Raw genomic sequence first — 24,071 nt, 5'->3', positions numbered from 1 at the left:
CTGCTGCCTCTGTGCCCACCTCCCCATCTTGGGCTCAATTTGTCCCTGGGCTTGCCTGGGCTGCGTAAGTCTGCTGTGAAAAGTGATATTTGTATGTTTGTTAATATCACTTCTCACAGCAGACTTAGTAGCTAGCAAGTCTTAAAGAAATAAGCAACCAAAAAAGGCAAAAGAAACAACAAGGAAAAAAGACAAGAAAATGCAAAGCACCTTATTTGTGTTTCCGTTCTATTTAGGGTCAGTAAAGAATAGAGACAACTGCATATTATTTTTATTACTGAGTTTTCAAAAAATAAATAATCCTACATAAATAAATGGCAAGGATTTGGACATGTATATGCGCATATTTATTTGTTTTCCCTAAAAGTTAAGCATTTTAGGAAAAATTATCAGACTGGCCACCAGCACGTGTTGGCCACCAAAAAAATGTGTTGCAGGAACCTCTAGGAACCTAGAAGAACTGAATTAATTTTTTTTTTTTTATGTGGCCAGATCATTTAAAAACTCCCTAACCCCAACGCGAAACCAACCACTTAACCGGCCCGTTTAGCTGGCAGCTTTGGCCACAGCTGACCCTTACGTGCCTTTGCTAGCGGGAAACTTTCTGTTGATGCTCTCCAGGCGTCTGGGGGAGCCAGAGTCTGGCAAAGGGACCGGACGCAAGGTTGTTGCTCTGTAGGAGGGACTCCGGGTGGAGTCTGGCAGTGATTGATGGGAAAGATGTGACAATTTAAACAAAAAAAAGAAAAAAAAAAGAAAAAAAACACCCCAAAAAAACCGATTCGCCTAATTCCCTGGATTTCGGCGCACACCAAGAGCAAGGCGAGGCTGCTTTGCTGCCGACATCCACTTACTCGTTCCGCCAGAGCCAGTTCCCTCCTGCGGCGGCAGCGCCGAGCAGCTGCTCTCCAGGCAGCGTCCTCCGGAGCGCGGGTGCGGCATCGCCGGGAAGCAGGAACCAGCCCTTGGCAGCTGCTTTGTGCTGGGAGGATTTGGAAGGTGAATAGATTTTTATAGCAAGCTGAGGACGAGGCACTGGACACGCGTTTTCTTCCCTTCCCCCCCCCCTCCCGCCGCCGCCCGGGGAGGGGGGAGAAAAGAAGCCTTGGGGCTTTTCTTTGAAGGGCTAAAGGACGTGGAGGCGCTGAGAGGGACCGGGGTGAGGGCTGCAAGCCCGGGCAGCTAAGGCGGGAGCGGGGAGGAGGCGATGCGGTGGGAGTCCCCGCTCCGATTGTTTCTCGGGGGGTTTCCTCTCGCTAGCCGCAATTGACGTTTCCACTAAGGTCGGTGCAAAGTCGCTGCCTGTATTCCGCCGCTTCCAGACCTCGGGCGAAGGCAGGGAGATCGCGGCTGGCTCCCTCTCTGAAAGGGGCATTGGCCGGGAGAGGAAAGGAAGCGGGCTTTCCGCGGGGCTCGGTGCGTTTTGTAAGGGGGGGGGGGCGGGGAGGGCTGGCGCCTCTCCTTTTAAAGCCTCCCCCGGTTTGGCAGGAGGGACCCCCCCCTCCTTCTGAGCCGCGTTAAATGTTCCTCTCCCCGGCTCTTGCTCAGTGCGGGGAGAAGGGCCCCCCCCCCCGCGATCCGGCGAGGGATCTACCGGACCGTCTACACGGCACGGCCCCAGCCCCTTGCCCCGAGCCGGCGTCAGCCCGGGCTGTCTGCCGTGCCGTGTGGACAGGCTGCGGCGGCCGGGCTGATCCCCGTCTCCCGTCTCTCTGTTGAAGGCTGACCCGGCGCCGCTCGGCTCTGCCCGGCTCCCGGCAGCGGCATGCACCGACCCGGCCTCTGGAGCCTCCTCGCTCCCGCGCTGCTGCTCAGCGGCTGCGCCGCCTGGGAGGAGGGGGCGCCCCCGCGCCCGAGGGGCGCCTCGCGGGGCAGCCCCCTGCCCCCGGGGGCCGCGGCGACCCCCACCGCCCGCGCGCCCGGCCTCCCGGGCCCGGCCTCCAACGCGTCCGGCTCCGGCCGGGCCCGCTCGCTCTCTCCGCCCATGTGCACCGGGCAGACGGAGGTGAGGGAGACGTTCAAGTACATCAACACGCTGGTGTCCTGCCTGGTGTTCGTGCTGGGCATCATCGGCAACGCCACCCTGCTGCGCATCATCTACAAGAACAAGTGCATGAGGAACGGCCCCAACATCCTGATCGCCAGCCTGGCCCTGGGGGACCTGCTCCACATCACCATCGACATCCCCGTCAACGTGTACAAGGTAAGGCAGCCTGCCCGCCCCCCGCCCCCCGGGCTCGGTACCTCTCCCCCGCCGAGGCGGGCAGAAGTCGTTCCACAAAGTGCCAGGTCGACAGCAACAGGGTTACCCCCTCTGGACCGCGCCCTGTGCTAAAACCGGAGAAAAAATAAAAATAAAAGTGCAAGTGCCTTAACACCTGCTGTCTCCAAGGGACAACTATCACCCTAGATCTAATATAAATCAGTCAAGAAGGGGGCTGCTGATTTTGTTCACACCCCCCCCCCCGTAGAGGGGTACCAAAAAGAGCATGTATTCCTTAAATGTATCTCTTGGTCCTGTGCACCAGGGTGAATTTCAGCCAGGGATGAAATGGGGGGGGGGGAGGGATTCAGGTGCTTAATTTTAAGCAGGTGAATAATCTAATTGGCTTACTTTGCTGATTAGGGATGGGTTTACTCACCTGCTTAAAATTAAGCAACCTGTTAAGTGCTTTGCTGAATGTTGGCTTCCTTCTGGAGAGAAGGGGCAAAGAAAACCTGGCTTAGGCACGTAGCAATGGCAGTTGCCCTAAATACCTGCATGTGGATCTGGGCCCTGGCTCTCAAATTGGAAGGAGAATGGTGCACCCTTAGCACTGTAAAGGACCCACCCTGTGTCAAAGCCCAGTGGCCTGGCCTGAGATCTCCTCTACACCTTTCTCTTTCCCACCTCTGCCCGAGAGCAGGGAATGAAAGGCTTGTTCTGAGTGGGACTATTCTACCTGAACTTCAAGTGCTGCTGCCATTCTTATGACTTTTACATAAAGCTGTAATAAAAATAGTAGAGAGTGTAAAAAAATCTTTCTATTCTACCCCAGTCAGTGTAGTGTCTGAATATTAATTCATATTACTGGTCCATCCAGGGTCTCCAGTCAAGATCATGGCACATTGTGCTGGACAGTGAATATACAAAAGATAGTTGCTGTAGTCTAAATATCTGAACACCTTACAGAGATTATTTAAAGTAAACAAGCAGATGTTTTCTCCACTCCTTTCCCTACCAGCAGGTTAGAAGTTTTGGACTTGGATCTTATTTTAATTTGGGAACGCTATGTTGAAAAGATGGGCTTTTAAGTTAGTCCTTGGTATGATTTGTGCTCACTCTGAGAGGTCGTTGAAGGGAATCCCATAATCTTTACTCTTCTAAACACAGAATCATAGAACTGTAGGACTAGAAATGAAGTCAGGAGGTCATCTAATCCAGTCCCCTGCACTCATGGCAGGACTAAGTATTATCTAGACTAGACCATCCCTGGCAGGTGTTTGTCTAACCTGCTCTTAAAAATCTCCAATGATGGAGATTCCACAACCTCCCTGGACAATTTATTCCAGTGCTTAACTACCCTGACAGTTAAAGTTTTCCTAATGTCCAACCTAAACCACCCTTGCTGCAGTTTAAGACCATTGCTTCTTGTCCTGTCCTCAGAGGTTAGTTAACGAAACCAATTTTTCTCCCTCCTCCTTGTAAGAATCCTTCATGTACTTGAAAACTCTTATCATGTCCACCCTCAGTCTTCTCTTCTCGAGACTAAACAAACCCAAATTTTTCAATCTTCCCTCATAGGTCATGCTTTCTAGACATACTAGAGTATTCTTTCAGTGGCTGTTGTAAACTTTAGAGTCAAATTCATTAGAATTATACCAGGGATGAATTTGAGTCAGTGTTTTAGACCATCACTGCACTGTATATTTATCGGCCTTTCTACATAAGGGGTGGTAGTTTTCTGGCTGCAGGTGGTATGTGTTAAACAATAGGTGTTAATTTTTTTATAAAACTGCTTTGAAAAGTAAAAACTATGAACGGACAAAATGACAACTACCCTGTATAAATCCAAGAAAAACTGTCAGTAACATGACTTTGTGGTCCAGGAATTTGATGTTCTAGTGACACTGACATTTTCAGAAATGAAGTAACACCTGGCAAGGGCTGTCACAGCTTACCCCACCCCCATCCCCCAAGCAATAATATATTATTCTTATCTTGATTGATTTTTCATGAAATATATTATCATATGGGAGGACAGAAGGATCAGAGAGCATACTAAGTTATACCAAGCACATTGCACATTCAGGACTTGCCATTTCAAAAAGGTCCTCCTATTGTCAAGAGATGCTCACCCATCACTCCATGCTTTGTAAGCAAGCTCCCAAACTGAAGTGATGCTCTATATTTAAAATTATATTATAAACACATTTACCTATATGACTAATGACTTTAGAGCATTAACCCCTATGGAGAATTTTTAAAAATCCAGTTTATTCTTCACTATTTTGTGTGTTTGAATGCTTTTTGCTGTCCTCTTTCATTTTGGGCTCTGAAGTCAGTTTCCCTTTAAGATTCTAGTGGCCACAGCATTTGCAAACACCTTAGTGTACTGTTTATTTGTTTAAAAACAATTGACTCCAATGGAATTTTAAAATGAATGCTAATGGAAACATACATTTCTATTGGCCTGAGATTTGGTAAAAGCTTATTTTACATAATGTAAATTATGTGCCAAATCTGAGTTGACAGTGTCCGTTTACCAACTTCACAATCCTGTTAATTCAGTTGCAGAGAGCCTTGTAACATTTGAGGCAGATTATAGTGAAATGACCTGTAATCAAAATCTCCTGTCACTTAGTGGAATGAGAAAAGTAGAGGCTAACAAAGTGTTTCATTTTTGTAAAGGCAGCAAACTCATCAGTTTTAACTCATGATTTGGAGCAATTATAATACCACTGACCCAGACCTTTAGAGTGACATTCAAAGAGGACACCTATTTGGAAAATAATGTGAAGGAAATTGCTGTGTTCAAAAACCTACCATTGCTAATAGCTTTCTTAACAATGCTTACAGTAGCCAATGTAAAAGTGAAATACCACTCTAATGCATGAAAAAAGTACCTAGCAGAACTAGACAGATCCACAATAGATACTTCAGAGTTTGCACAAAGCACAGATTTTGTGTGAGCTGCTCAGCATGATGAATTCAAGATACCGTTTGCAGTGTTGCTGTAGCTATGTTGGTCCCGGGATATGAGAAAGACAAGGTGGGTGATTCTGTGATTCAGTTCTGTGTCTTTTATTGGACCAACTTCTGTTGGTGAAAGAGCTGAGCTTTGGAGCTACACAGAGTTCTTCTTCAGGTCTGGGAAAGGTACTCACTAAATACAAGTTAGAACAGATTAACATAAGTAGTTAACAGGTTTCAGAGGGGTAGTCGTGTTAGTCTGTATCAGCAAAAACAAGGAGGAGTCCTTGTGGCACCTTAGAGACTAATACATTTATTTGGGCATAAGATTTTGTGGGCTAGAACCCACGTTATCAGATACATGAACACACTGTAAGAACCATTCAAGGTGAAGTGACCTGTTAACACCTCACCAGTCATAGGACAAAAAAGAGGGGTTAGTGGATTACAGATTGTTGTAATATGCCATAAATTCAGTGTCTTTATTGGGGCATGATTTTTAGTGTCTAGTAAAGTTATAAATTTAATCTCCCAGGCTCATATTTTGAAGGTGTTACACAGGTTTCCTTTGAGGATGAGGATTGGGAGGTCAGAAATGGAGTGAACATTTTGCGAAAAGTGTTTGCCCAGAGGTGATATTTTGTGTTTTATCATTTCTCTGCGTGAATTCATTCAAGAGTGAGTGATTGGTTGATTTCACCCACATTGATGTTATGGAGGTATTAGTGCACTAGATGAGGTACAACACATATTGCGATAGGCAGGCGTAGGACCAATGGATGTTAAAAGGTGTGTTGTGGGGGCTGTTGGTCATCATAGCAGTGGCGATATGTCTGCAAGTCTTGCATCGGTTGTTATGGTAGGGTCTGGTGCCACTTTGAATTGGTGTCTTCTGGTTTCTGGGGAGCTTACTTCTGATGATGAGCTTGGTGAGGTTAGGTTGAGATATTCTTGTCTAGTAAGTTCCTAAAAAGCCAAAAAGTTCACAGACACCTGTGCCTGTCTTGAAAATTCAAATAACTTATCCTGAAGCTATCTAAAGATAACCAAATATCAGCTAAGCTATGAGACAAAGTAACATGTAATGGGTAAAGCACTAATTAATATATTGCCCTTGATAATAGAATATTGGCTAAGTTTTTAAAGTGGGACATTATGAAAAGTGGAAAACATTGCACAGCTCAAGCAAACAAGAAAATATGCACAAAAAATGCAGACGGGGGATTTGCAGGACCTGGGGAACAGTAAGGCTGTGGTTGCAGACCTATTACTGCAGAGTACAGGGAGGCTACCACTGCCCTATGCAGCAGTTTGGCCTTTTGGAACTATGATGTGCCAACCATATCTCTTTTCAATTTTCCAAAGTGCCAGGTGGAGCCTTCTGGAGATATCCTTCTGCCTGGTCCATGAGCATGACGGAAACACAGAAGTTTGTGGAATTACAGAGCCATTTAAAGTGTGGGCCAATGGGAGCAGTTGGGTGCAAGTATAACCCACTGGTCAATGTGTGTTATGTGTCTCCCTCTGTGCTCAATCCACAAAGGATGAGTCTGACAGCTATCAACCTAAGATTGTAGTTTTGGAGGTTCCTAGGCCAGGCCCCAGCATTGGCTATGATGACAGCTATCAGATAAGCACTCATAGATAAAAAATTGTAAAAGATGCTAAGAGAACATTAAGTGAAAAGTGGAACACCCAAAAGTCTACAGATTCCACACTTATAGTTGGATGCACAATGTTAAGTCTACCTCTTGTGCGTATTCATTATGATGTTTAATTACATAGATAGCATTTTACAAATACCATAATATAATCTCATACAATTTCTTCTACAACTTTCAATACACATGTGTAGTAGTTTATAATATTCATTCTCTTATACTTACATAATATTATTATGTTCCATTTGATTTTATTGATTTAGTCTTCCGCACAGGGACCTCTCGTGCAGCTTCCTGGACCTTCACTCTTCATGACTGCTACTTTCCCAGAAAACAAGTGGGTGGGGTGGGATGGAGCCTTGACTCTGCCCTCCCCAATCATGCACTGGCTGGCAAAACTGAGCCAACATGGGGCAGGGGAGAAATCTGCACTTGGCAAGGAACTGTCACAGATTACTTCCTCCCAGAACAAATGTGGGGGAAGAGTAGAAAAACAATTGCCACTCTTCAGTCACAAGAACATTCTGGGGCTCTTCCTGGGCAGGAAAGCTAAGGGGCAACAAGGTTTACTACACAAGCCAGTGAGCCGAGGCTCAGTCTGGCCTGGTATATGATAATCCTCTTTTCTGTGATTATTTTAGCACCACTCAAAAGATAGGAAACACCATGCTTATGGTTGCCATGCAACTTTAATTTAGCCCTATTTTCATCCAGTCTGTTCACGGAAAGACACAGGGGTCATATGGAAAATCTAGTATGTGATCATGTAGTTAAAAATCGTAATGCATGTACACAAAGAGCCTAAATTAAGGTTGCCTGGTCAATAATCAATTTGGCATTTCTTAACTTCTCTAAGCCAAGGTACTTCTCATTAGTGAGGACTATTACCATTCCAAATTTTAGCTATTAGCCCCCAGTCATTTCAGGTGTAGAAAAAGTTGTCATTTTTTTCTATAATGGGAAATGTACAGTATTTTCACTCATTGCAATGTCTGCACCAATTCTGTTGAGATTTTGCAAACCTCAGCTCTAGACAGAGACCAAGCATGGAAAACTTATGCATCCAAAGACTACAGTTTTATGCTGCTTTCTCTATAATATAGATATTTTCATAAGAGCAAATTAAGGGCTTGAAGTGTAGCTGCTCAACCCGGGCTTCTTTATGAGCTCATTGGAGGTTTTACCTGTGGCCTGGTCTAGGCAGGAACATTGACCAGAATAGCTATGGTGGAATAAATTATTTTGAAGTAGCTATTCTGGAATATCCCCCATATGGACACTCTGTCCCAGAGTAAGGGCTTGTTTACACTACCACTTAAGTGAATGTTAGTTATGTCACTCAGGAGGGTGAAAAAGCCACCCCTCGGTGTGACATAAGTTACTCTCTCCCACTGACATATCTTCTGAGGTGGAGTAATTATGCTGATAGGAGGATGCTTTCATGTCAGCATAGCATGTCTTCACCAGATGTGCTACAGCAGCGCAGCTACATCAGTGCAGCTGCACTGGTGCAGCGTGGTACTGTAGATTAGCTCTAAGAATGACTTTAGTCTGGAGTAGTGTAGCCACATGGGAAGCTGTTCTTGAACAGGTATTCCAGAATAATTTATTCCACAGTAATTATTCTGGTCAATTTCCCCATGTAGCAAAGGCCTATTTGTGGATGCAAAATTGGGTCCTATGTCTCTAACATATCAGATTTGGGACATTTCTCCATGCAGTGTATATGCCATTTTCCAAGGAACTTAATCTGGGTCATTTATATTTGTAAAATATCATTAGATTTTGTAAATTCAGTGTAAAGTTTTTGTCAGCTTATCTGTACACTTATTCACTCATTACATATATGCCTGTGACCACCACCAGCACCAATTCTCATCTCCTGCTTAGCCTTTTGGCTTCTCCTCTTGTGTTTGTGCCTAATGGCAACACAACTCAATGAGAGCCAACACATCCATCCATGCTTCTTGTCCAAGACTGCCAGGGGAATGTAGGTTCCACAACTGTTTACCTTTCAACACCTCTCCTTATAGTTTATGGGGTTCTTTTCTCTTTGGGGGTGTCTGCATGTAATTACCCTTAGAGTAATAATCTTAACACAAACAAGAACTATAAACAGAGAGAAAATGAAATTAAAACAAAAGAAATGATTTTCTAAACATGACTAGATTTACATTTCTCATCAGCTAGACTAAATAAGACATCCTCACCTTGGTTAGAGAAAAAGAAACCCATCTATGTCTAAAAAGCAAGTCCTGGCTTCCAACAGCTAAATAAATCTTAATAAACTTAAAATATTAAACAAGTGCTTCAATTAAATATTGTGTAACTCATCTCAATCATTAAGAATAGTTTATTGGCAAAATCTATAACTTGAAACACTTTTTCCTATGAAAGACTTTGCCTTCATTGTCTATCTTGGTATTCAGTACATCAGATGGAAATATATGAGCCTTTTCAGATTTATGTATGTACATGGATTGTGAGGTGCAATTTTGTTCACGAATTCGGCACACAGGTGCATGCATTTTTTTGCACATAGCTCTGGGCTTTTGAAGTTTTGAAAAGCAAGTGCAAAATAACTGTTAGTTTGTACCTTTGGCTACCCACCTGTATAAGAATAAGAATTTCTTCTATATACAGTCCTGCATGGGCTAGTCAGAGCTTGGGTCTAGGTACATAGGAGCAAGCAGGCACTACATATCTGCTTAGCATCCTGCCAGAGAAAGAAGACAGGAATAGACGGAGCCTTGGCACCAACCCCCTAATTGTGTGCAAGCACACCTGAGCCAACATATGGGATATCATAACCAGCAGCAAATTTCTAACATCCTCCTCCCCACACAGAACAAAGAGGATGCAGGGGAGGAGTTATAACTCACAAGCGGCTCTGAGTCACAATTCCTGTTGGGACTCTCCCTGGAGTTGTGCAGTTTACACATTACCCCCCTACTCAGTTCTGTACCTAAATACACAATCTAACCCTTTCTGAATATGTATTTACTATTAACGCTTTAGATACAAATAAGGCATGTTTAAAAGAACGAGGTTTCTTAGGTATGATTTACATCATTCTGTATTGCATCCTCTCCTTTTTTTTTGGTATTAATTTATTCTTTAAAAAATATGTGGCAATCAAAATATCACCAGCATAAATTGGGTGAATATAAAGTGCTGGTGGAGACCACTTGGCATGTAATGAATTATTTTTGTTTGCACTTCAGTTTGGCTCATGAAAATATTTAGACCCCTGTATTTCTGTTTCTTTCCCATTCCCAGGAATATACTTCCTATATTCAACTGTTTGTTGAAGAAAATCTCCTTTAGGAAAACAGTCTTCTCTTTTGTAAATATTGCATTTTAAATCTTGTTAACATTTTATTTATTACAGTATAAAACTTTTAGTGGAGTAAGTACATATAGGGCTCTACTTTACTAAGAATAAATACTGTTATGTACAAACATTATTTTCCTGAATAATGTTTACTCTGGATTTGAGTTAAGAATAATTTGATCCCCCTATTACCACAAAATTTACAAACTAGAATGCTTGATTTATTCCCTGGTTATAAGCCTGATTCTGAAGGAAACATCCCTAACTCTGCAACTCAGTTGAGAGAGAAAAAAATAACGGAGGGATGTAATTCCTTGTTGGCAGTGACTGCTTCGTGTTCCTGAGCTTCTGTATCTTGTAGATCACAATCTACAAGAGGCCCACAAGACATTTGTAGATAGTTATGAATATTAGACCTGTTCAGAAAGGATTCAATAACACAATTACTTACCCAATCTCAAAGAGTCTCTTTTCCTGTACACCATCTGTCACTATCTTTTCTGGTATTTCCTCTATTGTGGATGGACTTGCTTCAATGAGGATTTGAAAGATTTGGCTCATGCCATGACATAAATCTGGGCCATCAGTCCATCTTACAGCATAGTACAGTGGTTTTCAATCTGTGGTCCACAGACCCCTGGGGGTCCACAAAAAAGGATCTGCAAAAGTTTGTCATTACCATAGAACAGTGGTTTTTCAACTTGTGGTCCATGGATTCCTGGGGGTCCACAGACTATGTGTAAGATTTCCAAAGGAGCCCACACCTCCATCTGACATTTTTTAGAGGTCCGCAAATGAAAAAAAGGGTGAAAACTACTGATATAGTAGATACATCGGGTCATGTTAAACTAAAGTTGCAGCAAATAGCTCATCAATTTCAGCTATGTTGAAAACGCTCTCTGAATCCATAAGCTATTTATTCATGTAGTAGGCCTGTTCTTCCCAATGACCCTAAATGTGCCCCTAAGATTTATTATGACTGATGTATGTAACATAAATAATCCTCTCTAATATGACCTGGCAGGAAATTTAAAATATATCAAAGTGTGAGACCCAGGAAAGCTACCAAAACAAAAATCAAAAACCATCTCTGTGTTGTCTTATTCTAAATATACTCTTGGAGATGGTGTATGGTATATACAATCTCACTGGAGAAATGTTCAACAAAAGACCACTTGTATCTGGTGATAGAACTTTCTGAGTTATGTTTCATCTCAGATTATTTCCTGCATTTCTACCAAATAGGGATTGGTCCTGATCGTTTGCAAGAGGGAAAGCAATGAACACTCAAGCCAAATAAGGAGCAACATCCCAAGGTCCTTCTCCACCAGCAGGATGGTTACTATTAAAAATGAAGGTGGAGAAGTTAAAACAGAAGGATAATGACTTGGATCCTTGAGGCTCCAGTAGGTCAGGGCTGAACCCTCAATGCACATCCCAGTCAGCAGCACCAACATTCTAATTTGCCGGGGGAGGAGGCAGCCCTCCCACGAGTGCACCCTCCTCCTCCGCACTCCCCGCAGCATCTCATCCATGCTGTGGAGCTGTTCCGCAGCAGGTGGAAGGTGCTGGGAGGGCTAGGGAGGTGCTGATCGGTGGGGCCACTGGTGGGCTGGAGATGCTGGGGAGTGCGGGGGGAGCTGGCTGCCGTTGGGGGCTCAGCACCCACCATTTTTTCCCCATGGGTGCTCCAGCCCTGCAGCACCCACAGAGTCGGCACCTCTGATCCCAGTTCTCCAATGATGATTCATGCTAATTCAAACAGAAGAAGGAGACGCTCAGTTGAGACCAACTAAGCACAGCTCCTATCAAGACTGCCAAGAGAATGTACCATTTGGATTGCCTGGTAGAACTGTTGCATAATGATCATACAAATCTTGTTGGTATATTCTAAGGCAGTGATTCCCAAATATATAAGTTCCCTTTCCTAAAGGGCCTCATTGAACCTTAAATACACTAAGAGAAAATCATCCCAGAGAAATGTTCATGTTACATTAATGTAATTATAAACATTGAAATTGCTAATCATACCTGGTATTTTCTTTTCGCAGCTCCTTGCAAAGGACTGGCCCTTTGGAGTTGAAATGTGCAAACTGGTACCCTTCATTCAAAAGGCATCAGTGGGCATCACTGTGTTAAGTTTGTGTGCCCTCAGTATTGATAGGTGAGACCTGTTTCATTGTTACCAACTCTCTATTTTTTTTTAAAGTTATTTAGATAATATGAAATACACCCATAAGGCCAACTTCTGCTCTCTGTTCAACTGATACGACAGCATTGACGTGTTTATATCAGTTGAATAGAGGGCATAACTTAGTCCTTAATGTAATAAGTGTCCACTGTTGATATTTAGGTATCGAGCAGTTGCTTCCTGGAGCCGCATCAAAGGAATTGGAGTGCCAAAATGGACTGCTGTAGAAATTGTATTGATCTGGGTTATGTCAGTAGTCTTAGCTGTTCCTGAAGCTATAGGTTTTGATATGATTGTTATGGACTATAAAGGAAAGCATCTTAGAATCTGTATGCTTCATCCCACACAAAAAACATCCTTTATGCAGGTAAGATATTTTCTCTTTTAAACAAGTCCTTTCTTTTAAACAATACCTCTAGTTTGCTCAACAGTCTGAAAGTACAAAACTTACTAAGTTTTACTTCTCTTAATTATTAAATTCATTGTTTAGTTGCAGGATGTACAGAAACTCTGTCACTGACTTATTGTGTGGCTTTGGGCAAATTCCTTAATCTCTCTGTTTCCTCATCTGTAAAAAGGGACAATAATACTTATATCTCATTAGTGCTGTTAGAAGGATTAACAGATAATTAATTCAGCCTTGCAAAATGCTGCACATTGTTCATGTATAAATGTTCTCTTTACTACACCACAAACTGAACTCCTAACACTTCTTATTGTTTCCCCCCTAGTTTTACAAGACAGCTAAAGATTGGTGGCTGTTTAGCTTTTATTTCTGTTTGCCGTTGGCCATCACAGCACTTTTTTATACTCTGATGACCTGCGAGATGTTAAGAAAGAAAAGTGGAATGCAGATTGCTTTAAATGACCACTTAAAACAGGTAAAAATATGCACATGAAAACACTGCTGAGTTTTATATGAGATTACAATAAAGCTTCACTAATTCAAGCACCACATAATTAGTGCACACTGAAATTGCAGTCTTCACCTTGCTTCTTAGGAGACATTTATGAGTAATATTGCCAACCCCAACTGTTCAAAAATTGTAAATCAGGCCTCAAAAATTATGAGATTGTTTTAAAAATCCTGAGACTTTACTCAATTTTGAGTTGTTTTTGTCTTCTGCAGTTAGGGCCTGTAGGGTGCACATTTTTAAGCTTTTTTCTGCAATTGTGAGGGCTAAAACCTTTTTTATATGAACGCTGAGATTGCAATGCATTCACATGACTCCAGAAGTTGGGATTTAAGAAAGACACCAAGTATTGTGGGACTCATAATAAAACTGTGAGAGTTGGCAACATTGCAATGCGGTAGTCAGGTATCATATTAGCAAAAACCTTCATTCCAAAATACATTACAGAATGTTTACTAGCATACTATAAAGAAATTATAAATAACTAAACCTAAACTACATTTTTAAAATAAAATATATTTGAAATCCTTGCTTTTTTAATTGTTTGTAAGCTTGTACACTAAATTGCAATGTCATTAGTGTAAATAAGAAAGGTTTACCTATATTAATATATTTGTAATTTGTGTCTCTTGAGATCTTTAAAAGCAGACCAGAGAGAAAAGCACTAGATAATATACAAGTGAAAAAAATCTGTACTTTGAAGGGGGATGGACTGGATAACTAACCTCTTTTCCACCTGTAACTTAAGTCAATGTATGTATTGACCCCTTGAATTTTCACAGTTGATCCATGAACATGATCAGATATGTTATAGGTATGATTAATTTGTGAACAGCAGCTAGAATAGTTAAAGATCTCAAAATTAATTAAAATTTTAAAAAATTACAATGCTCTAAATGTCACCTAAATTCCCTCTAAGCTGTGCAGCCTCGCAGCTGCCTATTAAGCCCCGCACAGAGGCTTATGGCTGTGGTGGGGAGAGGTGCCTCTTCCCCAGCACGGACCTACCCCAGTGGGGAGGGGTGTGTCTCCCCCAGGACGTACCTGCAGCAACACGGAGAGGCTCCCCTCCCCACCTGCCCCAGCGCAGACCTGCAGCAGCAGGGAGAGGTGCCCCACTCCACCTGCCCCAGTGCGGACCTGCCCCAGACTTGCCACGGCCGGAGGAGAGGAGCCCCTCGCCCGGCCCAGGCTCACCAGAGCTGCTGCTCCTCTCCCCCAGCCTTGAGCTCCTGTGGTGAGAGAGGATGGGGGGAAGGGGGTCCTCTCTCCACACCGCAACCCCGGAGCAGCCTGCACCCCAAATCCCTCATCCTTGGCCCCACCCCAGAGTCCACACCCCCCTGCACTTCAACCCTCTGCCCTAGTCCTGAGCCCCATCCTACACCCCAAACTCCTCATCCCCAGTCTCACACCAGAGCCTGCACCCAGAGCCCTTATCCCTCCACACTCCAACCCTCTGTCCCAGCCCTGAGCCCCCTCCCACACTCCGAAGCGCTTGGCCCCACCCCACCACATGAATTTTGTTATGTGCACCAATATGGAGGTGATGTGTCACACATCACCTCCATATTGGTGCACATACCAAAATTCATTCCGCATATGGATGTACAAAATTAGAGGGAACACTGAACTTCACCTATGTACCACATTGATATTTATTTTTGCACTTCTATGGTATCATATATTTTGGTTTTAGAAGCAAATAATAAAAGATCAAGAGAGACACTTTAACCCAGTTCCTTTCAATTTTGTTTCCAGAGACGTGAGGTGGCCAAAAATGTGTTCTGTCTGGTGGTTGTCTTTGCCCTGTGTTGGCTCCCTCTTCACCTAAGTAGGATTTTGAAGCTCACTATATATGATCAAAGAGACCCCAATAGATGTGAACTTTTGAGGTAAGACTGTTATGGCTGAATAAGATAACAGGCTTGTAAGGAAAATACTCACCTAGTATTAACTTTATGTATTCTCCCTAAGCATGCTTTTGTATTTGGTTTTCCTGATGAAAGGATTTTCTCTCAGTGGCTAAAGATCCCTCTGCTTTACCCCTAAGCGCTGGACATTTTGCCATTACTATTTTTTCCTGGCTTATAAAGACTGGAGAGAGCTCTAGTATTGCTGACCCCAAGGCTTCAAATATCATGAGCCAGTCCCTTCAAAGTCATGACTGTCTTAGAAATAAGGGGATTTTATAAACACATGACATTTCCAGTTCTGTTGATTTGTGTTCTGGTTTTTGAACCTTTGAGGCACGCTTGAGTCACATATTCAAGTTTTTTTCCACAACCCTGAAGACTAGAAACTTCCCTTTAAAAAAAAAATGAAAGCCAAGATTCTTATATATTCACATGAGTCCTGGAGCCAGGGTTCTAAGAGAAGAGCCAAATATCATGAAACACACAATAAAATCATGAGTTGTTGTCAACAGTGAGCTTCCTTGAGAGGCCTTACTCATTTCTCGAATAAAGCCAGAGGAGCCACTCATGAGCAACATGAAGCAATCCCTCCTCCCTCAGGGTAACAAAAGACTAGGCCCAGGATTTGAACCTAGGGCTATGGCTACACTAGAGACCTTACAGCAGCACAGTTGTACTGCTGCAGCTGCAAGATCTCCCCTACAGCTGCTCTATGGTGATGGGAGACAGCTCTCCTGCCGGCATAATTAAACCACCCCAACAAATGGCAGTAGCTATGTTGGCAGGAGAGCATCTCCCACTGACATAGCGCTGTCCACACCAATGCTTCTCTTGGTGTAACTTATGTCAGTCAGAGCCGTGTTTTTTTCACATCCCTGACCAACAAAAGTTTTACCAGCAAAAGTGCTTGTGTAGACATAGCCTAGGTCTTTCCCATGACCTAAGTTCCCTCTAAGCTGTGTGGCCGCGGAGCAGCCTATTAAGCGCTATGCAGGTGCTCAGGGCAGTGGCGGGGAGAGATGCATCTCCCCCAGCCCCAGACCTGCTGCAGCGGGAGAGGCATCTCTCCCCACTGGCCCCAGCCCAGCCCTGGACCTGCCGCAGCCGGAGACGAGGCACCTTCCCCAGCCCCAACCCAACCTGGGCCGGACCTGCCACGCCCAGCCAGCCCCAGTCTAGCCCCAGACCTGCTGTAGGCAGGGGAGAGGCGCCTCTCATGCATCCCTAAACCAGCCCTGGCTCAGACCTGCTAAGGGGGAGGCACCTCTCCTGTGGCCCCAACCCTGGAGCTGCCACGGCGGGAAGAGCTGCTGCAGCCAGGGGAGAGGTGCCTCTCCCCCCAAGCCCAAGTGCTACTGAAGAGATGAGAGCTGGGGGGAAGACTCTCCCCTCTGTAGCCCTGGGGCAGCCTGCACCCCAAGCCCCACATCCCCAGCCCCACCCCAGAGCCCACATCCCCAGCTGGAGCCTTCACCCCTTCCCCCTGCACCTCAATCTTCTGCCCCAGGCTTGAGCCCCTCATCCCCGGCCCCACCCCTGAGCCCACACCCCCAGCCGGAGACCTCACGCTCCCACACTCCAAACCCATCAGCCCCACCCTGCCACATTAATTTTATTATGTGCACCAATATGGAGATGATGTGTGACACATCACCTTCATATTGGTGCACATAACAAAATTATTCTGCAAAATTAGAGGGAACACTGTCCGTGACTGTGCAGTGCACTGTTACTAAGCAGCCAGGCCAGCGGCATTAGACGGGAAGGCTCTAGGGGAGGGAGGAGAAGAAATGCTCCAGTGATCTGATGATAAATATAATCCTTTACTTCATAGTTAGAGACTGACCCTGTCATTCTCAGGATCTATATGTGAAGGGGTCTGTCTGCCTCAGTGGCAGCACTCCCCCACCTGCTTCCCCAGGAACCTGCAAAGGGCATTCTGTCAGTCCAGAGATCCATGCAGAGGGACAGGGTAGGCTGGGTTTGGGATCAGGGAGATGCATATCATCCCCTCATTGCTGCCCTGAGCTACTGGAGGGTGAACTAGTGCAGTCCAAGGCAGAAAGTAGTGCAATTCCCCCTTTATGGGGAATCCTCAAAGAGGAGTCCACTTTTTGCAGAAGTTCCCACAGGACAGCTTCATTAAGTTAAAAGAAAAGGAGTACTTGTGGCACCTTAGAGACTAACAAATTTATTAGAGCATAAGCTTTCGTGAGCTACATCGGATGCATCCGATGAAGTGAGCTGTAGCTCACGAAAGCTTATGCTCTAATAAATTTGTTAGTCTCTAAGGTGCCACAAGTACTCCTTTTCTTTTTGCGAATACAGACTAACACGGCTGCTACTCTGAAACCTTCATTAAGTTGTGTATTAAGGTTGTGGAGAGGTACACCAAGGACACAGGGCCTCTACACAGATGGCCCTAACCAGTGGAATCTATACTGTAGGATTTGTGGGCCTTATTACTGATTCTGCAAGGCAAAAACCCTGCCTCCCCTTTTCTTCCCATTAGAACAACTGGCAATAAATCTCCATGAAGAAAACCTCATGAGATTTTCTCCTCCACATCTCCCTTTGACTGGTTGAGGTGATCAGGCCCTTTGTAATCACCATAACAAAGACTGAGTCCTCCTATCCAAAAATGTGCTATGAGGCGCAATATTTTCCTCTGAATAACCCATTCACATAGTTAGCCAGCATTACTGTTACCATACTTAGTAGTAAATCATGCCAGGGTTGAGCCTGATGTTTATAACTGTGACCCTTCAATAAGCATTATTAGGAAGTAGTGTATGAATCACATTTACTTTAATTTTCACACAGCTTTTTTCTTGTATTGGACTACATTGGTATTAACATGGCTTCGCTGAATTCCTGCATTAACCCAATAGCCCTGTATTTGGTGAGCAAAAGATTCAAAAACTGCTTTAAGGTAAGAGGCCATCTAAGGCTGCTTTTCACCCCATAGAAAAACACATTCTCTTTGCATGAAATTCATTCCATGCAGAGGGACATGTGCCACTTAAGCAAGGACTTACCCCTTCAGATTCAAATGGAACTTTAAAAAATACATAGGCCTAGTACAGGCGTTCTACATAGGACCTGATCCTGCAAGATGCATCTTGTTTATGTGCTGCATTTCACCCTTTGTGAACTATAAATTATTGTCTATTTGCCCTTTTTGAGCTGGATCAAGAACTCACTCAATAGTTTGATGTGGGTTTCATGCATGATAAATAATTTTCTTAGGGCAGTTCAGGAGTGTACTTTTTTTTCTTTATTCCTGTCATACAGAATGAGCCTTAAAACTTCATGAGTCCAAAGACAAATTATTAGGGCTGGTCAGAAAACAATTCTGTTTCATGAAAAGTTTCAAGTTTTCGAAAAACGTCAAGGTTTTTAGTCATATGGGGAACAAAACAGAGCCTTTCAAAAACTTTGTGTGAAAGAGAGCAACCCACCTCAGAATAGCCACATGGTTAGGGCATCTCACCTGGAATGTGGGCGACCTAGGTTCAGTCCCTGTTCTGCAAGTCAGCACTCTAATTACCAAGCTACTGGATTTCCCACATCCCATGTGAGTGCCCTCATCACCTGGCTCTTCTTACATGGTCTCTAGTTCTTTCCCTGCTTTCTTCTCCTTGCCCCCTCAGACCAAAAAACCTTGTTCATAACATTTTAGTTTGATGAAATTTAATTTGGTCAAACAAATTACAACTCACTCGTCTCATTTCCCTCCTTTGATTCAAGAGAATATAATGTCAGATACTCAGTGGTTTGAGCATTGGCCTGCTAAATCCAGCGTTGTGAGTTCAATCCTTGAGGGGGCCATTTAGGGATCTGGGGCAAAAATTGGAGATTTGGTCCTGCTTTGAGCAGGGGATTGGACTAGATGACCTCCTGAAGTCCCTTCCAACCCTGATATTCTATGATTAACTGTCATTACGTCTTAATGAGATTTTAGTGTCAGACTCCAAATTTCTTGTGTTCCTATCTATAATGATGGCCCAGTTCTGAAAGCTCTCCCCACAAATGGACCACCCATTGAAATTAAGAGCATGCAGCATCAGAACAGACTTGTAGGATCAGGCCCTAGGTTTGGAAACTGCTGGATAGTGGGAGAGAAAAATTCCATGAGGCAGCGAATTCTTCACGGTTTACGAGTTGTCCCCAACTCCCACAGACCAATCCTGCATTGGCAGAAGGATTGAATAATGGAATAATTTCTCTTTCCTAGCTTTAGATTGAAATAGAAAGGGGGAAATCACACAATTTTTGGTAAAAATCACAATCAAGCGTGAGAGATGCACTCAGGTCTTATAACACCCGTAGGTATAAAACTAAAAGAAGGATTACAGGAAGAATGAAAATACAAAATCTCTCATTCCATTTCCAGATACATTAAAAATTGCAGGCCACATTCAACCCAGGCTTACAGGGGGCTGCATATTGTTCTTCCTACTGTACAACAGTTATAATGACCCCTAAATTCTCAGTCGAGCTGGGTAATATTTCAATGCATTGTGCAAAAATGTGCATAACAGAAAGATATAAAATGATGATTCTTTTTATTTAAAACAGTCATGTTTGTGTTGCTGGTGCCAATCCAAAGACATGCTGTCCCTGGAGGAAAAACAATCCTGCTTTAAGTTCAAAGCTGATGATCATGGATATGATCATTTCCGCTCCAGTAATAAGTACAGTTCATCATAAAAAAGTGTATCCTGTGAAATTAATTTCAGTGCCTTTATTTGAGTCTGAGTGACAATTGCTGTTATAGATTAAGATAGTAGAACTTTTGAAAAATCTAGTTTTCTGTTTGCACAAAAAGTAAATAAAAAATTGATTCCCCACAGTTACATAACATTCATAATTATGCATGGTATCATTAGCCACTTGCAAAACACGAAGAACAGCAGCAGAAACAACAACTAATTCTTAAAGCACTTAACTTCTTTGGAGTCAGCAATTCCAGACCGTCCTCACTTCCAGTATATCAGTCATTTGTATTCATTATAAACTTCTTAGGAACTGGAGTCACAATTCTTACTAAATAGCAAACCATATCTTTTGTTGGATCAAAGCCAATATTGTATATAACTCAACGTATTATATTTGTAAAGCAGATTGAGTGTCTAAATTGTTTTTTTAAAAAATCAAATCCAAACTACTTCATAGCACAGTTTAAACAAAAAAAAAAGTGCTTTTATCAGGAATGTTACACTACTAGCTGAGAACAATACTAATGGGATACAGTCAAGTTAAAAATCACAGTTCTGTCTAAATATTTTTACCTACTACTGTTACAAGTAACATTTAAGGTTACGACAAATATTGTTCTCCCTTAACAGTTTGCTTATATCTTGAATTTGTGGCAGCACTTTTAATAGTCCATTTCACTGTTTACCCAGTTATTTGATATAGTGTTTCACATAATAGAGGAGAAAAACATTTTTAAATGGAGGAAAATAAGATTGCAGAACCATAAAAATTCTGCATAGTAGCTGAAATTAATGATTTTTTTAAATTGATTAGATCTCAAGTTTACAACATCCCTTTTAAATAATGGGCCTTTAAGTAATTGACTGTAGTTTAGCCAAGTTTACTTTTCTAAAGATTACAAATGAAATTGATTTCTCGTGGGAAAAATCAGAAGCAATCTAAATGATGGTTGGGGAAAAGAACCCTTAATATAGCAGATAGTACAAAATGTTACAGAGGTAGACAGAGCATTTTGGGTTCTAATTGTATTTAGTTCTGCTAGGTCTTTAAGAAAATATTCACAAACTGTACTTAAAAGGCTAGTACTATGTCATACAGTAATTCTTGACATGGTTATAAATGATTTTTCTTTCCATGTGTTAATAACATGTGTGATTAGTTTCTACTTCTGTAAATATTTTAGTGAAGTATAATTAAATGTAAAATATTAAAATATGGGCAGGACCCTATAAGAATATAGAGATAATGATGTCGGTGGTAAACATGATGTGTATTGCCAGGAGCAGTTCACATTTTGTGTATGCATAGCAGACTAATGCTTGTCTTTTTAAATATTTTAATCCAAGCAACTCATGCGTTAAATCTTTTGCTAGTACTAGTTACCAATACTAGGGTTAGTAAAAGCATTACTCTTTGGCTTTGCATCTCCAATTGATTTATCACAGATTCCCCAAAAAAACTTATTAACGCATTTCAAGCAGCAAATCATGAGCTCTTCCTACAAATATCAACAGAAAGCATTTTGAAAGTGAGAAATGTTTTCAGCACACACCATACTTTATTATAATACAGTATTTGTCAAACTCAGGAATTTTCCTACCTTCAAGTATAAGAATTCCTTGTGCACCTTGTCCACAAAGTGCCTTAAATCTTCTCAAGATCAAAACAGTTTGGATCAGATCTTCAACCTGTATAAATTGGTGTTGCTCCACTGGAAACTACTGGAGTTATGCCTATTTACACCAGCTGAGGATCTGGGGGGTGAGTGGGTCCATCATTAGGTAGCTGTTTTCATCACCCTTTGCCCATAAACCCAACTACCATAAATTTAATGGAATGCACTACATGGGGGGTTGTTTCTTTAAACAGAAACACAAAGAAAGAAGTCATTCAAGATGTGTTCTGCCAATTCCTAAAGTAGAAAAATAGGTTTTTTTAAAGTAAAAATAATTCCTTTTCTTGTGCACAAGAAGTCAATAATTTGACTAGTATACCATGTACATATTATGAATGTTCAACACACTGTTTATTTTATCAGTTTTCACATTGAGACGTGAATCAATGCAAATGAAAAACAATTATTTCTGTGAAATGCATTTCATATATTAAAAATGGGTAACCAACTAAATCCTAAATTTGATACTGGTCAGTGTTATTTTCATAAAGTTATATCATTACAATATTGTACATTTATATTATTTTTATTTGTGTGTGAAATGTAGCTGTTGTATTCTACAACTGTGTAACATGTTTTTTTGTTTTTCCTGGACTAGTTAAATTGAACCCTGATAGGCCCAGACATTTAGGTATTAGACAAAGGGCATGTGCACTGCCTACTTTTCAGAAAATAATATATACTTAATAGAAAACTTTTTGTAACTTCCAGTATTTACAAAGCAGTAATTTTTTCCAGCATCTGTATTTTCCCTGTAATAACAAAACCTGCTGCTTACATGGGTTAAAAAAAATACAAGGGAAAACACAAGAGAATCTGTGTTCTAGCTAGAAACCAAGATATGAAGGATGGGATTTTCAAGAGTGCTCAGTGTTGGCAAGTCAATGAAAGTTTATCTATTGGCTTTGGTAAGAGCAATTAGGCCACCACTTGGAGCTTTTAAAGTATCCATCTGCAATTTGCTACCTTTCCTATCATCCTTGAATAAATAGTAAATGCAAATTTTTGTTTTCAAGCATGAAGAGTTATCTATATTAACGATGAGGTGAAAGGGAGTGAAATTAGCTCTGGTGTAAAGATCTAGGCTAGCAGAAGTCTTGTGTATCCTCTATCAGCCATATGGGGCACCTGTACACCATTAGGTACCATGGAAAAGGTCTGTGCACTATCCCGGCACAGCCTGGCATAGCAGGCCAACATGACGGAGAGCCAGAGAAAGGATCCCAGATCCCTCAGCACTGGTATCTGTGCAACATCCACAGAGAGACTTCAAACTCTATTTCAATCCCTAGGCTAGATTAACAGCCTCAGAGGGAGCTACCATGGGTGGCAGGTGAACCCCGCTGCGGGGAGGCTAAGCCACCAGCCCTACCCCTTCTGCCCACGGCACCCCCTCCCTAGCAAGAGACCCGAAGCCCTCCCACCCCCAGTGGCTGGAGGAGCCCTACCCCAGCCACCCCGAGCCCCAGGCCACTGGCCAGCCTCAGCGCTGGGCCAAGCCACTGGCCTGAGCACCAGCCACTGGCAAGCCCAAGCTCCAGGCTGCCAGCTAGAGCTGAGCCACCGCCAGCTTCAGAGGAGAGGGGGAGAAAGGCGGGGCCTCATGGCGGAACATGGGTAGGGCCATGGCCTGGGGATGGGAAAGCTTAGCCTGCCCTGGCCTTTGATACCAACCACCCATGGGAACTACGCAGGAGCTTTGTGCTTTGGCCATGAGTTAGCAGTTGGATTTCACCTCCTCATCTTCTCTGCACTCCATCCACATAGTGCCTTATGCGAGTGAAGTGGGTTTCATGCTGGGTCAATGCACTGATACACTGGTACTGCATTTAGGAAAAATCAAATGCAAATACAGTGTTAGTACATAATCTCCATTGTATGTTGTTGGTATTTCACTATCCCAAACAGCTTTTAATAGACATGTACTGGCTATACCAAGACATAGATGGTTAGCAATGGAATGTTGTGTGTACCTGCATGAAAATGTAAAATCATTTTTTTCTTTATTGCCGTGTTTAACCATGTAAAATAATTATATATTTTGTTTTTTATGGTCACAAAAATAGCAACTTTTGTGGTTGCTACAGTGTAAAAAAACTGAATTACCAATAAAAATATTTTAATTGCTTCACTGATGTTCTTTGACCTTTCTTTCTCTACAAACACTCATTTATCAAGCTGGTTTACAATGAAATTGATGTCAAAAGAATCAAGCATTTCAGAGTTAAAAATCAGTGATCTCTAAGGAAGGGTGAGGTTATTCCACTAAATCAGTGATTCCCAAACTGGGGTTCATGAACCCCTATTACAGGGGGTTCACCAGAAAAAATTCACTAATGGCAGCCAGAGGACCCCAGGCTTTGGAGGTAGCAGGTGATTTTTGCTCAAAAATGTCAATTGCAATCTCTTCCTACATACCCATAAATAGTAATAAACTTGTCCTGTGTTAGGTTGAAATTATAAAAGAAGGAAAGTTTTACTTCAT

At 42.6% G+C, this 24,071-nt stretch overlaps 1 protein-coding gene across 3 annotated transcripts; it reads left to right on the top strand.

Moving 5' to 3' along the window:
* Nucleotides 1-570: 570 nt before the first annotated feature.
* EDNRB (endothelin receptor type B) lies at nt 571-23,718 on the top strand. 3 transcript variants are annotated; one of them, XM_038384735.2, is made up of 8 exons: nt 571-999; nt 1,722-2,203; nt 12,220-12,332; nt 12,522-12,726; nt 13,091-13,240; nt 15,035-15,168; nt 18,013-18,121; nt 19,771-23,718. In XM_038384735.2, exons 2-8 carry the CDS (start codon nt 1,766-1,768, stop codon nt 19,900-19,902), a joined length of 1,281 nt encoding a protein of 426 aa, XP_038240663.1. In that variant the 5' UTR covers nt 571-999; nt 1,722-1,765; the 3' UTR covers nt 19,903-23,718. The 3 variants fall into 3 exon arrangements, with proteins under 3 accessions (XP_038240663.1, XP_043360581.1, XP_043360582.1); XM_043504646.1 differs by lacking the exon at nt 571-999 and adding an exon at nt 1,192-1,283; XM_043504647.1 differs by lacking the exon at nt 571-999 and adding an exon at nt 1,301-1,416.
* The last annotated feature ends 353 nt before the right edge of the window (nt 23,719-24,071 follow it).

The sequence above is a fragment of the Dermochelys coriacea genome, chromosome 1 (assembly GCF_009764565.3).
Source record: "Dermochelys coriacea isolate rDerCor1 chromosome 1, rDerCor1.pri.v4, whole genome shotgun sequence".
Lineage (NCBI taxonomy): Eukaryota > Metazoa > Chordata > Testudines > Dermochelyidae > Dermochelys > Dermochelys coriacea.
The sequence above is the reverse complement of the archived record's forward strand: the minus strand, read 5'-3'. Positions and strand labels throughout refer to the sequence as shown.

Coding starts and splice junctions, on each gene's coding strand:
- EDNRB (XM_038384735.2), top strand. CDS start 1,766: ATGCACCGACCCGGCCTCTGGAGCCTCCTCGCTCCCGCGCTGCTGCTC. Junction 2,204..12,219: donor TCCCCGTCAACGTGTACAAG/GTAAGGCAGCCT, acceptor TTCTTTTCGCAG/CTCCTTGCAAAGGACTGGCC. Junction 13,241..15,034: donor TAAATGACCACTTAAAACAG/GTAAAAATATGC, acceptor TTTTGTTTCCAG/AGACGTGAGGTGGCCAAAAA.